Source organism: Nannospalax galili, unplaced genomic scaffold, assembly GCF_000622305.1.
Source record: "Nannospalax galili isolate Female #2095 unplaced genomic scaffold, S.galili_v1.0 scaffold14, whole genome shotgun sequence".
Classification (NCBI taxonomy): domain Eukaryota; kingdom Metazoa; phylum Chordata; class Mammalia; order Rodentia; family Spalacidae; genus Nannospalax; species Nannospalax galili.
In genome coordinates this window covers 5963132-5977210 of record NW_008336953.1, presented here as the reverse complement: position 1 = coordinate 5977210, position 14079 = coordinate 5963132, and the positions used below count along the sequence as shown (strand labels likewise).

Genomic DNA, 14079 nt, shown 5'->3' with positions numbered 1-14079 from the left:
GTTCTTGCAGAAGACCCGGGTTCAAATCCCAGCACCCACATAGCAGCTAACAACTGTCCATAATTCCAGTTCCAGGGGATCCAATGGCCTCATGTCCTCTGTGGGCATTGCATGACATGGGTGCACTTACCTACATGCAGGCAATACACACATACACATAAAATGAAATAAAATATTAAAAAAAGAAAAGAAAAAAAAAGGAGGGGAGGAGAGGGGAGAAGAAAAGTCAGATGAGGACTCATGTAAGGCAAGGCCAGAAAGGGTCCCTCAGCATATAATATCTTTTTGCATGAAAATTCATCAACTAGAAGTTCAGTCAACCTCCTCAATACATTCTAATGGAACTAAATTCAGTCCTGCCATTCCCTATTCCAGGTATGAAAATGAAAGTATGCTGAAATTATGTGGTCTAACTAGTCCCATTCTGAAATTATTTGCAGATTTAAGTCATCTCATTAGGATAAACAGAGATCTGATTTATAAAGGCTGATGATTTACAAATAACGCACGAAATCCCAAGAATTTTAGAAGCCTGGCATCAGGAAGACCACAAAAGTTATTTTATTATATCATACTGTCCAAAAAAACAAGTTCCACATGCAAGGGTCCCAGTATAACAATGCATACAGGAAGTGCTAAATGTTCTATTTAGTAAATGAATAATGGGTTCTTAGTTTATAAATCAGGTCTTGTAATTTGTTTATACTCCCTCATTTAATTCTTATGACATAAAAATTAGCTAGTATACTTGTTGCTGTGGTTTGAAAGCTTACATTCTCTCTAAAATTCATGCTGAAATTCAGTAACCATTTATAACAGTATTAAGTGGTGGCCAGGAATGGTGGCAAGTTCATACAGTCCAATCACTCTGGAAAGCTAAGGCTGGCCTGTGTACCTAAGGAGAAATGTGTGACTCTTGGAGGTCCTGCCCTTATGAACAGATCAATGCTGTCACCAGAATAGGTCCTTTCCCTCTGGTTCTCTTTTGTTCTTTACCAAGTAATGGAAATTGAAGTTATTCATCAGGCCTTCTTCATGTTAAATTAGGGTAAAGAGTTTAGTTTCCAAAGTTTTATGTAACACTCAACAGTCCATATGTGACTTTTTTCAATTAAAAGTTTTCTGGACAGGTTCACCTTGGAAAACAGCATTTTCGTATCTGGCTGATCAAAATAGAAACATCATGTAGCCCAGCTGTCAACTCTTGACCTCAGGCCTCCAACCCCCGAGTGCTGGGATTACTGAGGTGTCCCACCAATGGCTATTTCTTTTCCATAATTACTGACTGCACTTTATTGGAGCAACATCCCTTTCCTGGATTAGGGCAATAACATCCTTAATCAATTAACACTTCCACTTTTACCCTCTCATATCTTTCACACAGCAAGAATCCAGAGTGAGCTATTAAAATTGAAAATACAGTCTGGTTTTGAAACCTTCATTGGTTCTGAACAAACAAAGTGAAATTCAAAACTCTTTTGACTGTTTTAAGTCTTCTCTCAACCTTATCTCTGGCAACGCTCCCTCTAATCACAATGGTCTTGTCACATTAACCTTGTTTTTATTACTCTCATAATTTTTGTATTTTTCTACCTGCCTGAAATACCTGCTCACTTTCAATCACTAAAAACAATCCACATCGGCTTTGTTCATTTGCTGCCCAAGAACTAACCACTTCTATCTTCTATTATTCAGCCAATATCATTCTAACACAAAAAGGGCGTAGGAGTTAAACCAAGGAACACAATCGAAACAGGACAAGCTAAAGGTGGTGGGGAGCTGAATCTTAATGTTCTCAAAAACCTTTCGCTTGGTATTTTGACTGGGATTGCACTGAATCTATAGACAGCTTTTTCTTTTTCTTTTTTTTTTCAATCTTTTTGAGACAGGGTCTCCTTGTAACCCCAGCTAGTCTGGAACTCGCTCTGTAGACCAAGCTGGCATTGAACTCTCAAAGATTCGCCTGCCTCAGCCTCCCAAATGTTGGGATTAAAGGCGTGCTCCACCACGCCCGGCATTCAAAATTTTTAATCAATCAAGAAAAAGACATCCCAAGTAATCCTACCTGAAATAAGGCCCAAAAAATGCCCAAAAGAAAAGCTAACGACTCAAAATGCATTAGTCAATTCTGGCAAAACAGAAAAAATTACGGCGGCTGTTCAAACTATTAGGGTCTGCTTAGGAAGGGGGACTACAAAGAACGCGACCCCGCCCTCCCTGCTTCTGCCACGTACTTGCCCCACACCACGCGGCGGAAGGCCCACCCTGAACAGGGCCCCAAGGATCCGGAGTAGAAAGCCAGGGCGGCGATGGGTTCTCAGGGTCCGAGGCGGGCCACGCTGTCCCGAGAGCCCACTCAGCCGGTCTCCATACCCTTCGCCACCCAGCCGCCGGCTCCAAAGCTCTCACGAAGTTCGCCCCCGAAAACCCGACCCCACGCACCGCCCGGAAGGCCGCCGTAAGGCCGACGAAGCTGGGCTCACCTGGGGCTGCACAGTGCTCGACAGGGAGAACATCTCGCCACCTCAGCCACCTCCCCACGGCCCACTCGGCCCCGCTTCTGGCTCGGGGGGGGGGGAATTGGGAGGGGGGCGGGCGTAGCCCTCTCGTCGCGGCTTCCTCTTTTTCCGCCCCGTGCTTTTCTCGCCCTTTCCTCCCAAAACAAAAAATGGCTTCCCCTCCTACAGCTGCTACGACATCTGCCCCGGAAGCCCGGGCGCTCAAGGGGCACTACTTCCGGCGCACGCGGCGTTCGACACTCGGGGCCCCGCCTCTTCCGGCCAGCGCTGCGCGCGCGGGGCTTTTCTCACACTGAAAGGGAAACTACGGTCCTCCTCCGTGTAGGTCAGCCAAGCACATCACCGTCTAGGGGCTCCGGCCGCTGCCCGCTCACCAAGGCTCTCCACATGGTGCGATTTGGCTAGCGTCCGCACTTCATCCCTAGCCATTGCCTCAAAAGTCCGCCGGTGTGTACGTCCCGCGGGGGATGGCCGGGGAAACGCGACTGGGACCCTGGCTTGACCCAGCAGACTGCTCTGGAGATCACGAAGCCCTCGATTCGAATTGACGTTTCAGCTACCCTTCGGTCGGCCCGGGCCACGGTGCAGGGCCCCACAGTCTCACCCCTCCAAGCCAAGCGGAGCAGGGCGGCCTCCCTTGCGCGGTAGCGTCACGTGTGTGCGGCGTGGGCGGAGCCTCCGTTTGGGGCCGCGGTCCTCACAGTCCAGTCTCTCTAAGCTTCGGGCGACGGGGCGGGGCCTCCCTAACGCCGTGACGTCACGGGCGCGCGGCGTGGGTGAAGCCGCCCTTTGAGGCCCCGGTCCAGCCCATCCAAGCCTCAGAGCCGGGCTACGGGGCGGGACCTCCCTACCGTCGTAGCGTGACGGGCGCGCCCGGCTGGGCGGAGCCTCCCTATGAACCCGGTTGGCGGGAGTGGCGACTGTCGCCTGAACTGTCCAGCTATGGAGCCCACTGCAGGGAGCGAGAACGGAGGTGGCGTGGCCACCAGGGAGTGGGGGAAGAGCATCCCGGTGCCCAGGCCGCCCTCCATTGAGGACTTCACCATAGTGAAGCCCATTAGCCGAGGCGCTTTCGGGAAAGTGTATCTGGGACAGAAAGGCGGCAAGTTGTACGCAGTGAAGGTAGGAAGTCTAGAAGGAAAGGGTCTTCAGCGCGGTCCGCTGTGGCCCTCCCTCCTTCCCCCCCTGACTTGGACAGGCTCCCGGGCTGCTAGAGCAGCCGGTCTTTCTGGAGCTTGCAGAGTCCTGGGAGCTGCCTGCTGCCTATGGGCTGAGTGCAGAGATCAGGTGTCGACCCTTTCCCTTGCCTTATCCTACTTTTCTGTATGTTAGGCATCGGTGCCCAGTGAAAATAGCCTTTTCCCTTGGCATTTTTAACAAATGAGGAAACTGAGGCCAATGGCAAAGACACTTCAAACCACAGCCATGATTCATGAGTAGTGTTTCAAAATCCAAAAGGCCTTAGGCAGTTGGTTGTGTTTTCTGTTTGCTTTGACATACAGAATCGCTGAAATTTTGCTATCACAAACGACTGGTTTGTAGACAATGATTTCAAATCCCACTCTTACCAATTGTTTTTATGTTGTGAAATTTTAAAATATTAATACTACCTATTCACTATATACCTTCTGAATCGTTTTTGTTTTGTTTGTTACTGATTAGGGCATCATCGGAATTAAGTTTCAGACTTTGAGTAAGTTGCAGATTGTATCTTTTATCTATTTAGTAATAGCCAGGAACAAGTGCTATTAAACCAAAAGATTTCTCCTCATTTTTAGGCGGTTCCCCAGCAATCAGGAGACAGGGGCAGGCATATCTCTGGAAGTTCAAAACCATCCTGGTCTAAATAGCAAGTTACAGGCCAGTCATGGATACAGAGTGAGACCCTGTCTCAAAATAAAAATCATAGTTTCTTTTCAAACTTTGTTGTGATATTCAGATTGTAAATATATTTACAGAGTAAGCAGAAATGGATCCTAAATCAGGCCTCTATCACCTATATATAATCCTAAGGACATTCAATATGCACATGAAAATTTTCTAGTCTGTTCTTGGTTCTCAACCACTCCCAAGGTTCCAGATTACTGTTTCCCTGCTGTTTCACTGATGAGTGAGGCTAATAATAAAGGAAAGCAGACTATTGACAATTTCAAATTCCTGGTGAGCATTGCCCTGAATAGCCAACACACACACTTAACAATCCCCTTCACCTAAGTGCCAAACGTTGAACGTCCTGTATTTTCTATTTAATAGCACCACCATTGTCCCCACCCTCAAACTTGTTATGTAGCGGAGACTGGCCGGCCTTGAACTCTTGATCCTCCTGCCTTCACCGCCAAGTGCTGAGATGACAGGCATGTATCTTTGTGCTCTGTGTCTAACTCGCTTTCTCTCTCCACAAGATTACCTTTTCTGGGCATTTCACATAAATGGAATCATTCAATTTGTGATTTTTTGCATCTTTTGTTGTTTTTTTTTTTCTTCATTTATCTGGTGTTTTTAAAGTTCATCAAGCCTTCGTTCCTATACCTGGTCTATTGGAATAGTCCCCTAACTGGACTCATGTTTTTAAATCCATTCCTTAGGCTGTATTGTGCAAGCTAAAGTTCAGAGTCCTTAAAAAGGCAGTCACACAACCAAGTTCAGGGCTTTACATCTCCACTTTATCTTCCCCATAGCCTATGTTCTAGCAACAGCAGACAACTGACTACTGCTCCAAGCTATTAATTATTTTCTTGCCCCAGAGTTTATGTTTATGTTGTGCTGGTTCCTCAAGTGCTTTTCTTCTACCTCTCTCTGCTCTTTGCCCAGCAAGTCATGTATTGCTGTTTACCTCGCTTCCCTAAAACCTCTGATCTTTCAAATTCAAGCTATTGAAATTGCTACTTGCTTCAAACATTGCCAAGATTTTTACTTCTATAGACAGAACATCACACAGTCATTAATTGTTGACAGGAAAATACTAATCTGTTCAATAAATATTTGAGGATCTGGGGTATAGTGGTGAACAAGGCAAACAAGGCTTCACAGAGCTTCCAGTCCAGTGATATGGTAGTTACAGGTGTTGTTACAGGCTTGCTTTGTCAATTTCCCTCAGTTACCCTCTGTACAGTGCTGGGAAGAAGGCCTTACAGGGGTTAGGCAAGTGTTCTACCACTGAACTGAAACCTTAACCCTCCCCTCAGTTTTCTTAAGGATGTAAAGCTAGTACTTACCATGTAGTAAAGATTTTATTAAATGCTTTAAAGAATGCCTTTTTTCTTATACTAGTAATAAGAGTTGATCCTCAAGTTACTGTTTAATTTAGTGGTCCAACTTTAATTTGGATTAGAGTTTGTTTTTGTACTAATTACTTTGAAACTTAAAAAGCGTAATTTGGTCAGAAGTGGTGATAACATACCCAAAATCCCAGCATCTGGGCACTTGAGTGATTGAGGCAGGAGGATCAGGAGTTCAAAGCCATCCTCAGCAACATAATGAATCTAAAATATGTAAAACTCTATCTTTAAAAAAAAAAAAACAAAAAAACCTAGGACTGAAGAGATGGTTCCCAGCACCCACATGGTGGCTAAGTACCATTCATAACTCCAGTTCCCAGAGATCCAAAGCCCTCTTCTGATCTCTGTGGGAAGAATTCACCCATACCCTTACATACATGCATGCAAAACACTCATATACATTAAAAAAATGAATAAATGTTTACATGTTTTATTATTTTTATTTTATGTGTATGAGTGTATTGCCTGTAAGTGCACTCATGTCATGCAATGCAATGTCAGAAGATGGTGTCGGATCCCCTAGAACTGGAGTTACGGATGGTTGTTAGTCACCATGTGGGTGCTGGGAATCGAACCCAGGGCCTCTGCAAGAACAGCCAGTGCTCTTAACCTCTGACCGAACTCTCCAGCCCCAATCAATACCTTTTTTAGAACTTACCTTATAGGGCTGGAGATAGAACTCAGTGGTAGAGCACCTAAGCCTTGGGTTCGGTACCCAGAAAAGTGTAGTTGTTTTGTTTTGTTTTGTTTTTTTTGTCTCCTGTAAGTCAGCATTTGAGAATGTTTCAGTGTTGTTTTGTTTTGCTTTGTTTGTGGGTATTTTTCAAGATTTGAGTCTTGTTCTGTAGCCCAGGCCAGCCTCAACCTCCCCGGTGTGCTGATACGAAGGCATGTTGCACAACACTCAACTTTAGTCATTCTTAAATGAGACTGTCCAGATTTACAATATTTTGACTCTATTCTTGTCTCTCAAAGAATGAGATGCTACAATGTAAATATGTACATATACATATAAATATATATTGCTATTAATCTAACCCAGGTTCCTGGTTATAGGGAGAGGGGGAGCACTTATAGAAACTTTATTGTCTTTTGACTTTGTTATAAGAAAATAAACAGCAATGTTTTCCCACAAATATATGGATCAGTCATGCAGTGTTTAATTCCATTTCCTTCTCAAAATGCATATATTTTTGCCACTTAGTTCTAAGACAAGCAGAAATATCTTGAATCAAGATGTTTTGTGTTTTTTTATTTGGTTTCACCATCTGAGCTGTTTTTTCTGACAGCTTCCTGATGTCAGTGTGAGATCTGAATGACCTCTGTTTTCATGATGGCAACTTGAAACCTCTGAATAGTGCAATAAAAAAAATAAAGCAAACTTGTCTGTTGTCATGTTATCTTTTACAGGTTGTCAAAAAAGCAGACATGATCAATAAAAATATGACTCATCAGGTGCAAGCTGAGAGAGATGCACTAGCACTGAGTAAAAGTCCATTCGTTGTCCATTTGTATTACTCCCTGCAGTCAGCAAGCAACGTCTACCTGGTGAGTAAATAGCTTTATGCTTTTTCTTCATCAATTCACCAATCACTAAATCTAGTGATTTAAGAGTGCAGTATCTGTGTTCATTCTACTTGCATTTGAATTCCAGCTCTGGTACTTACTAGTTTAATGACCACAACCAGTTTATATGTTGCGTTAATTAGAATTCCTCAAAGAAAAAGAATCAATATGATGTGTTTGTGAGTGTGTGTATACATATATGTGTATATATGAACACATAGAAACAGACACAAGAGAGAAGAGAGACTTATTTGAAGGAATCCAATCATTCCACTGTTACTAGGTGGCAGATCCAAAAGTCCATTAAGTTAGATTGTCACTCTGGGTACCCATAAAGGATTAGTGTTACCATCTTCACAAGCATTTGGAGGCAGAATTGCTTTTCTTGTGAGGATTTCAGTCTTTTTTTCATCTTAAAGGCCTTCAGCTGATTAAGGGCTACCCACATTATGGAGAATAACCTGCTTTATTTAAATTTTAACCTCATCTAAAGAATACTTTAGGTAGGCTATAAAAATGGTACCTAATCTAAACTCATCTGGTACCTAATGATTTAATCTGTTTCCTATCTTTGAATAAAACTTAGGGCATTTAAACTTATTAAATGTGGTACAAATATTTAGTGAGATAGTCAGAAACTGTGGAAAGGAAAAGGTCTGTAGTATAGCTTTGAGCTCTTTCTGTCATTGCATCAAGATGAACTTACAAAAAAAAAGCTATTTTTGTTATCTTTATTTTTAACAAGCTACAGTTCAAATGAATGATAAAATGTGATCATACAGTAAATGCTCCCCATTTTTTTCCACTTAATAGTACTATCATTCTTTTGATGACATAGAATTCTATTAGTTCGGTCATGGATGTGATAATTTCTTTAGTGATTATACTATTGATAAAATTGTTTTTGTTTGTTTGCTTTTAGTCAAGTGAATTTCAGTACTGGGTTATAATGATTCATCTGAAGATGACACCTGGTGACTCTAGGGAGATGGTTTTTGTGTGAAGAACAAATTTGTTTTGGAATTTACTTTCAAAGCAAAGCTGAAAGATGTATGTGGTGGCACATGTCTATACTCTCAGCACTTGGGAGGCAGAGGTAGGAAGACAGAAAGTTCAAGGCCGCCAGCCTGGGCTACATAGGAGACCTGCCTCAAAAAAAATGAAAATAAAAACTCAGCAAGGTTAAGGAGAGCAGAAAACCACTACATTATTAGACAGTATAAAATAGCGTTCTTTTTTTTTTTTTTTTGAAAGGTGATTCGTTATAAGAGAGTGAATGCCAAATGTATTACTCACTTTTCTGTTACTCAGATAAAACATCATGATCATCTGGGCGTGGTGACATACACCTTTAATCCCAGTACTTGGGAGGCAGAGGCAGATGAATCTCTGAGTTCAATACTACATAGCAATTTCAGGCCAGCTGGGGCTACAGACAGACTCTGTCTCAAAAAGGCCAAAAAAAAAAAAAAAGTTCATAATGGCAGGGAGAAAACAGCAGGCATGGTGGCAGGAGCCAAATTTGAGCACTCACATCTTCAAACATACACTGGAAGCAGAGCAACTAGGCTGGAGGGGGCAAGGCTGTGGATTCTCAAAGCCAGCCCCCAGCGAGGTACTTCCTCCAGCAAGACCATACCTCGTAAACCTCTGCAAACAGTGCCAACATCTGTAGCCAAGTATTCAAATATGTGAGCCTGTAGGGGACAGTTCTCATTCAAACCACCGCACCAAATGTCAAAGTAATCAGCCAGGCATAGTGGGACACACCTTTAATCTCAGCATCAGGAGTCAGAGGCAGGCAGAGCTCTGAGATTGAGGCCAGCCTGGTCTCCATAAGTAGCCAACTGGGGCTATAGGAAGATCCTGTCTCAAAAATTAAAAGAAAAAGAGTAATTGACTTTCCATCTTCTAAACCAGAGGTTGTAAACACTGTGTACTGTAAACAGTACACTGTGGCCCTTACTAATCCTGATTCTTAAAAGCTAAGAATGGTAAAGAGTGCTTGCTGCGTATTCATGAAGACCTAAACCCACGTAAATAGCCAGATATCGTTGTAGACACTCCTGTAGCCCTAGTGCTACGGGGAGTGGAAACAAGGACCACTGAGGATTACTGTCCACCGTCCTAGCTCCAGATTCAGTGAGAGACCTTGTTACAAGGGAATAAGGTGGAAAGTGATGGAACAGTACACCCCATGTCCTCTGACCTGTGTGCGCATACATGTGCACACATATACCAATAAAGACTCTGATACATGAAAATTACAATGAAATTTGGATTTCAGTGAGTAAAGTTTCGTGGAAATCTAGCCACCTTTTTATTTTTGTCTGGTGCTACAGTGGCAGAGTGAAATAGCTGTAACAGTGTCCCATGGAGCCTAAAATAGTTATTATCTGGCTGTTCACAGAAATAAATAAGGGGACATCCTTTAATACCATGTCCAAAGAAGGTAGAGGAGTCATTTTGTTACCAGTGGTTATTGTCCAGACCAGATGTTTCCAGGTTGTTTGCATCTTATTCGAAGAATTGAAGAAACATACCTAGTGCTGACAAGATGGTGCAGCAGTTAAAAGCACTGGCTTCTCTTCCAGAGGACCAGGATTCAGTTCCCAGCACCCACAATATGGCTATCATCTGTAACTCCAGTGCCAGGGGTTTCAGCACACTCTGAGGGCACTATATTGCATGTGATGCACTTATATACATGCAGGCAAAACTAACACACATAAAATAATTTTAAAAAGGCTGGGTGTGATGGCACACACCTGTAGTCCCAGCACTTGGGAGGCAGAGGCAGGCGGATCTCAGTGAGTTCAAGGCCAACCTGGAAAAATAATAATAATAATAATAATAATAATAATAATAATAATAATATTTTTTAAATGCCGCAAGTAGCAGGGTAGCAAGTTTTATTCAAAAGCATAGTGAAAGTATAGGTTAGATATACTGCAGAGCAGCAACAGACTCACTAGTATTGCCCAGAAGCACCTGGTGATGGCCTGGGGTTTCCTTTGGTGGAAAACCCAGGAGGAATTAGTCGCTAGGAGCGGAGTGGGTGGCTTTCTGTTTTGATTGGTAAGCGTGGGTTATGTAAGCCTTTGCTTACTATACATGTCCTCTCCTATGCATAAGATGATAGATAAGGGGTTTCCCTAAAAGTTTGTTTTTAGGGCATAGTTTGTCTTACTGTACATGTACCCCAACCAGTCAGGGCTGGATTGACCTACCACCCTGAGTTTCAGGATGTGTTCGGCCACAAAGAGAGCATTACAAAGAGTGGCTAAGGAGCTAGAGGTCAGAGTGACCTTACTGGTTTGTATGTGTGCAGCTTGATGCAGATGGGGTGTCTGCACAGCTAGATCCTAACGGGGTGTATGTGCACAGCTAGATCCTAATGGGGTATATGTGCACAGCTAGATGCAGATGGGGTGTCTGTGCACAACTAGATGCAGATGGGGTATATGCACAGCTAGATCCTGATAGGGTATCTGTGCACAGCTAGATGCTGATGGGGGTCCCAGCTTACAGAGTGCTTTGTTGGGCAAAAGATGTGTGTGTAGCTCAAGACAGTCTCGAGTTGGTAAGCTCTTCCTATGTTTGCCAGCCTCAGCTTAACCCTTGATTCTTCTGAGGCCATGACCATACCTGTAGCATCAATCCTGAGTTAGCTCCTTGGTAGCCAGGAACTTCCCTGTTACCAGAGTGGGTGAAATAAGTATGTGTAATTATTGTTCAGCTTTGTAGCTGTTTTTTCTCTGTAGAATTACTGTAGTAAGTAGACAACTATAATACTTTTATTTCTTTTTTGGTTTTTCATTTATTATATGTGATCCTATACATTCTAAGCAAGCACTCAGCTGTATCCCCAGTTCTGTTTTCATTTCTCCTGGACATTAGACAGTAGAACATCATTATTGGTTTAGATCCTTCAAAGGACCTTGTTACACAAAATGTTTTCCACAAACAAGCAATGTCAACACTATCTAGGGCTTTATTATAAAGACAGAATGAAAAAGAAAAAATATATATACGAAGGCTAGAGATATATCTCAATGGTACAGTGCTTGCCTCACATGCACACAGCCCTGGGTTCAGTCCCCAAGTACTAAGGAAAAAAGCAAAGAACAAGAATCTCAAGCTCCTCTCTAAACCTGCTGAAATATGAAGTGTCTCATCTAATAGAAGTCACTGAAAAGGCTCCATATCCCTCTAACATTTCAGCTGAAAATTCATAACCTGGATCAAATCCATGAGGAAATAATCTAATAACCCCAAGTTAAAAGAGTTTTCTACAGGCATGGTGACACACACCTTTAATCCCAGCACTTGGGAGGCAGAAATAGGCGGATCTCTGTGAGTTCAAGGCCAGCCTAGTCTACATATTGAGTTCCAGTCCACCTAGGGCTACAGAGAGACCCTGTCTCAAAAAGACAAAAAAAGAGTTTTCTGCTAATAAGCCTGTTTTCTTCGACAATGTTTATATCATAAAATTGACTTACACGAAAGAAAGACTGGAAAATTGCTCCAGATTAAAGGAGTTTAAGTGATGTAACAGTGATTATAAAGCCTTGTATTACCATGGCCTGTGACTAGGGGCTAAGGAGGATGCTATAAAGAACAATATTGAGATGGTCACAAAGTTTAAATATGAACGATGTATGAGGATGTCATTGCTCTGCACTTCTATAAGGGTGTCTGTTAGGCAATTCATGATAAAAAGTTGAATGGCAGTCATGTCACAAAACAAGCCTGTAATCCCAGCATTTGGGAGGCAGAGGCAGGAGGATTGCAAATTCAAGGCCAACTTAAGCTGTATAGCAAGTTCTAGGCCTCCCTAGAATACACAGAAATACCTGCCTTAAAACAGCAATTTTAGAGTAAAGGTTCTTGAGCTTTTTAACTTTATTATCAGATTATTCAGCAAAAAAGTAACATATTAGCCAGGTACAGTGGTATGCACTTGTGATTACAGCCATACAGGATCCCAGGAGTTGAAGAGCAGCCTGAACAACATGGTAAGACTGCTCAAAACCTAAAATCACATATTAGTACCAAGTTTTCTAAGGTCCTATTGTCTTTTCCAAACTAAATGGCTTAATAAAAGTATGTACATATAAAATACTTATATTTATTTAAAGACCATAGATTAATATGTAAAGTTAATATTAAAACATATGGACATGAGCCACATATGTGAACCAAGATAATGGGCAAATGAGAAATCATTCTAATATTCTTAGAACTTTCCTGTAACTCTGAATTTCTGTTCAAACTAGCCAGTTCAGTTTTTAACCAAAAATCAGTGTGATGAGCCACACCTGGTGATACATGATTATAATCCCAGTACTTGAAAAATTGAGGCAGAAAAATGAATTCAAGTCCGTGGGGTGATAATAAGAAAATGTGTTTTATTGCATAACTATGCTATATGTATGTGTGTGTATATGTATATAGATATATATATACACACACATATACATGTATGGAAACTGCAATGCTCAAATATATATTTTAAGTGTATTTTTATTTCATAATATTAAATTCTTTTTTATAGGTAATGGAGTACCTTATTGGTGGAGACGTCAAGTCTCTCCTACACATATATGGTTACTTTGATGAAGAGATGGCTATAAAATACACTTCTGAGATAGCACTGGCTTTAGACTACCTGCACAGGCATGGAATCATCCATAGGTAAAAACTGACTTCTATAAACTATTACTTAAAATTTATTCCATGTTTGAATCTTAAATATTTACAGAAATAAGTAGTTGCTCATATTTCTAGTTTATCTGCAGTTGTAGTTTGCGTTTAGAAATTCCATTGAATCTTGTTTAATCCCCCAATGTTTTCTTGAATGTGTTGATTTGATCATGAATATAGCATTTTAATGTGAAGAATATTGAATTTTTTCCCACTTCTCTACCATCATACAAAAGGTATATGTTTTATGGTCCTAGCTGATTTCTATGTTTTCTTATGTTCAAAGAAAGGTTAAGTAGCTCTGCTCTGCTAAAGCTTAACCACACCATGCTTTAAAAAGATATATATAAATTTGAACAGGCTAGAGAATAAAATACCCATAAGCAACACCAAACATATTCCATTAGTAATCCATTTAAATTTTTGTAGATTCAGATATTCAATAGGTGTTTCTGGGAGCTGTTTTCTATACTTTTCCAAGCCACCCATGAATACATTTACTTTAAAGGAAATAAATAAGTTGCCTCTTTTATAAACACATATCCTGCCCCTGATGGTATTTTAACATCAAATCTACCCTTTTGTGTTGTTGTTGATATCTACTATGTGTCTTTTGTGTGTCCAGGGATTTGAAACCAGACAACATGCTTATTTCTAATGAGGGTCATATTAAGCTGACCGATTTTGGCCTTTCCAAAGTTGCTCTGAATAGAGGTAAGAAAAATAGCAGTATGTGCCTTTTAAAGCCCAAGAAATTTTGGAGACTATAATTGTTTTCTTTGTTAATTTTTGTTGATATCTACTATGTGTCTTTTGTGTGTCCAGGGATTTGAAACCAGACAACATGCTTATTTCTAATGAGGGTCATATTAAGCTGACCGATTTTGGCCTTTCCAAAGTTGCTCTGAATAGAGGTAAGAAAAATAGCAGTATGTGCCTTTTAAAGCCCAAGAAATTTTGGAGACTATAATTGTTTTCTTTGTTAATTTACATTAAATGAATGTGATGGT

General features: G+C 41.4%; 2 protein-coding genes across 4 annotated transcripts in view; one reads left to right on the top strand and one right to left on the bottom strand.

Moving 5' to 3' along the window:
* Yme1l1 (YME1 like 1 ATPase) overlaps window positions 1-3128 on the bottom strand; it is a 46538-nt gene extending 43410 nt beyond the window's left edge. The window contains exon 1 of one of the 2 annotated variants that reach the window (XM_029562930.1): window positions 2894-3128. In XM_029562930.1, the coding sequence (XP_029418790.1) occupies window positions 2894-2908 (15 nt within the window). In that variant the 5' untranslated portion in view covers window positions 2909-3128. Of the gene's footprint in view, window positions 1-2483; window positions 2655-2893 lie in introns of those variants that run through there. The other variant, XM_008831759.3, reaches the window with a different exon arrangement.
* A 224-nt stretch (window positions 3129-3352) lies between these two features.
* Mastl (microtubule associated serine/threonine kinase like) overlaps window positions 3353-14079 on the top strand; it is a 47491-nt gene continuing 36764 nt past the window's right edge. For both annotated transcript variants that reach the window (XM_008831757.3, XM_017797819.2), the window contains exons 1-4: window positions 3353-3641; window positions 7208-7345; window positions 12921-13060; window positions 13695-13783. In XM_008831757.3, the coding sequence (XP_008829979.2) occupies window positions 3414-3641; window positions 7208-7345; window positions 12921-13060; window positions 13695-13783 (595 nt within the window). In that variant the 5' untranslated portion in view covers window positions 3353-3413. The remainder of the gene's footprint in view (window positions 3642-7207; window positions 7346-12920; window positions 13061-13694; window positions 13784-14079) is intronic.